The sequence below is a fragment of the Octopus bimaculoides genome, chromosome 3, assembly GCF_001194135.2.
Source record: "Octopus bimaculoides isolate UCB-OBI-ISO-001 chromosome 3, ASM119413v2, whole genome shotgun sequence".
Taxonomy (NCBI): Eukaryota; Metazoa; Mollusca; class Cephalopoda; order Octopoda; family Octopodidae; genus Octopus; species Octopus bimaculoides.
The window spans coordinates 55,995,270-55,999,074 of record NC_068983.1 but is presented as its reverse complement, the minus strand read 5'-3'; the positions used below and the strand labels follow the sequence as shown (position 1 = coordinate 55,999,074).

Genomic DNA, 3,805 nt, shown 5'->3' with positions numbered 1-3,805 from the left:
TATATATATATATATATATATATATATATATATATATATCATGATTATGATGATGATATATATATATATATATATATATACATTTATATATGTATATATACACATATATGTATATACATATACACATATATATATACGTATGTATGTATGTGTGTGCACACACACACACACACACACACACACACACACACACACATGCACACAAACACATACACATCATATACGTTGACATTTAAAAAGCGACTCACATTCAAGTCAACTGTGAAAGATTTCCTCTCAAAATATTTACTTTATATCGTACTAGCCATTTCAGATGTCATAAATTTTATTCTTTCCACAATGAGGTTTTTACACAGAAAAGATGGCAGATAAGTATTTTCTTTGCAATACTTCATAAATTATATTTTATCTTTTTATGAAAGACATTTGGTAAAATAATGTTTATTCCAGTTAATGGTTTCCTGCATAGTTCATGCAACCACCTAAGGAAGTGTTCCCTAGGATAAGGCAGCACATTTTTCCAGATATTACATTTCGGTCAGAATTAGTCTACTGCTCAATGAGATATTTTCCTATTACCAAATTTAAAAGTTCAAATTCTATATTCGGTGTCAAAACTGGTCCATTGTTTCGGCAATTTATTCTGTTTATTGTTTCAGCAACATATACAATAATAATCTTGAATAATCTTGTAAATGGAATGCGGTGAGCTGGCAGAAACATTGGCACGCCGAGCGAAATGCGTAGCAGTATTTCGTCTGCCACTACTTTCTGAGTTCAAATTCCGCCAAGGTTGACTTTGCCTTTCAACCTTTCAGGGTCGATTAAATAAGTACCAGTTACGCACTGGGGTCGATATAATCGACTTAATCCATTTGTTTGTCCTTGTTTGTCTCCTCTGTGTGTAGCCCCTTGTGGGCAATAAAGAAATAAGAAATATTAGCATACAGGGCAAAATGCTTAGTGGTATTTCGTTTGTCTTTACGTTCTGAGTTCAAATTCTGCCAAGGTAGACTTTGCCTTTCATCCTTTCGGGGTCGATAAATTAATTACCAGTTGCATACTGGGTTTGAACTAATTGAGCAGCCCCCTTCCACCAAATATCAGGCCTTGTACTTATAGTAGAAAGGATCATTATTATCATTATTAAGGCAATGCGCTGGCAGAATCGTTGGTGTGCTGGGTGAAATGCATAGCCCATCGCTTCGTTCTGAGTTCAAATTCCACCAAGATCCACTTTGCCTTTCATCCTTTCAGGGTCGATAAATTAAGTACCAGTTGCTTACTGGGGTCGATCTAATCAACTGGCCCCCTTCCTGAAGTTATAGTAGAAGACACTTGCCCAAGGTTCCACGCAGTGGGACTGAACCCAGAACCATGTGGTTGGTAAGCAAGCTACTTACCACACAGCCACTCCAATTTGTGACCATCAGAAGTTTATGCACAGCATCATTACAGAAACAGCTATGGCAAATTTACCTTTTGTTCTAATCCCAAACTATTGCAATAACTGTTTTACTCGGATTATTAAACAAATTTACTCGTAAGCCAGTGTTTGTGCAGTTCATTCCAAATATTTATTTAATGCACAAAGGTAACAGACTTCAACATCAGAACAATGAAACAGCAGTAAAAAAGAAAAAAGTGAGAAAATGGAACAATTAATTCCATAAGGGTAAGGGTTTAATGGCAGGAATGTTGTTTCATTTGTGCTTTTGTCTTTCCAATATTGGTAAAAGTTACACAAAACATTACCTGTCCATTATGCTTTTGAAACATTTTCAATATTGCCCACCTGGAATAAGAGTTCTTTGTTATTCAGATCATACACCAAACATGTGTTTTGTTCATCAATTGCTGCCAATTTGGTCCGACTGGCACTTAGATCAACACAACGGATCCCGACTGATAACTTCAACAGTAAAATTGGAAACGGGTTATTCACAAATATCTTCATAATCTAAAGAAAAAAAAAACAGGAAAAAAAAAGTGGGCAGTAGAATTAATAAATGATACAAGTTGTTTTCATCTCATGGTCTAAATAAGTAAGAAATAAACATAACACAGCTCAATATTTAAGAAATGAGGAATTATGTACATTATTTACATTTGACAGATATTTGTCCTCATCTTGTTTGTTGTTAACACAACATTTCAGCTGATATACCCTCCAGCTTTCATCAGGTGTCTTGGGGAAATTTTGAACCTGCATTCTCATTCCTAACGTATTTTTTGATATTATTATCATTATTATTATCATTATTATCATTATTATTATTATTCAGGTCAAAGCCTGGAATCAAACTTGGAATCTTGGGGCTAATAGCCCACGCTCTTAACCATTATGCCAAATACCTAAGGAATGAGAATCCAGGTTCAAAATTTCCCCAAGACACTTGATGAAGGTTGGAGGGTGTATCAGCCAAAACGTTGTGTTAACAACAAACAAGATGAGGACAAATATCCATCAAATGTAAATAATGTAAATAATATAAATAATATAAACATAACAGTTGTGCTGAAAATATTCAAGTTGGAACTTTGAATATGATTCAGAAGTAAACGCAAATATATTAACTGAAATTAAATTACTTAATTACATGAGGGAAAAAATGAAAATTTTCATTAAGTTGTTTTTTGTAAACTTAATTTAATGTGCTTGTACTATTTGAAAAGCTGAACCTCAGAAATGTTAAACGAGATTGTTATCAACACTATAAGTACAGAATAGGTGTATATCTCAACCATACATTCATTAAAGTACTGTGAGAACTCTTTACACGAAATTCACATGTAATATAATTATGTTTTTTTGTCAAGTGCATACATGGCTGCAGCAAAAAACAAGAATGGCTGTGTGGGTAAGGAGTTTGCATCTCAATGACATGGTCTCAGGTTCAGTCCCACTGTGCGGCACTTTAAGCTACAGTCTTCTGCTACAGTTCTGGGCTGACCAAAGCCTTGAGAGGGGATTTGATAGAGAGAAAGTGAAAGTAGCCCATTGTGATCCGGACTGGCCTTCGTGCTGGTGGCATGTAAAAAGCATCTACTACACTCTCGGAATGGTTGGCGTTAGGAAGGGTATCCAGCTGTAGAAACTCTGCCAGATCAGACTGGAGTCTGGTGCAGCCTTCTGGTGCAGCCTTCTGGTGCAGCCTTCTGGTGCAGCCTTCTGGTGCAGCCTTCTGGCTTGCCAGTCCTCAGTCAAATCGTCCAACCCATGCTAGCATGGAAAGCGGACGTTAAATGATGATGATGACATCATCATCATCATCATCTAATGTCTGTTTTTCATGCTGGCATGGCACGGCCTGGACAGTTTGACAGGAGCAGCCGTGGGTGGGGTTTACACCAGGCTCCATTGTCTGTTCCAGAATGGTTTCTATAGCTGGGTGCCCTTCCTAGTGCCAAACACTCTACAGAGTGTACTGGGTGCTTTTCATGTGGCACCATCATGAGTGATTTTTACATGGCACTGGTGATGGTGCCATGTATGAATATATATAAATATTTATGCATGTGTGTGTGTGTGTGTGTATCTGTTTGTGTGTGTGTGTGTGTGCATGCGTGTGCTTCTGTCTCCTTGTTTTCACATCACACGAGAGTAACGAACGAGCGTCACTGTCATAAAAGCAGTGTTATTTGTTTCCGATCTTCCTTGAAATGATGCCTGACCATGGGGAAATATTACCTTTCTTGGGAACAGGCGAGGCTTGATGTAAAGGAGGGCGTCCAGCCATACAAAAAATCTGCTTCAGTAAACTCTGTTCAATCCAGGCAAGTATGGGAAAGTGGATGTTAGAAT

At 37.2% G+C, this 3,805-nt stretch overlaps 1 protein-coding gene across 1 annotated transcript in view; it reads right to left on the bottom strand.

Annotated features, from left to right (window-relative positions):
- Window positions 1-3,805, bottom strand: part of LOC106871393 (intraflagellar transport protein 122 homolog) — a 264,510-nt gene that overhangs the window by 138,094 nt on the left and 122,611 nt on the right. The window contains exon 13 of the mRNA XM_052966749.1: window positions 1,796-1,960. Within this exon, the coding sequence (XP_052822709.1) occupies window positions 1,796-1,960 (165 nt within the window). The remainder of the gene's footprint in view (window positions 1-1,795; window positions 1,961-3,805) is intronic.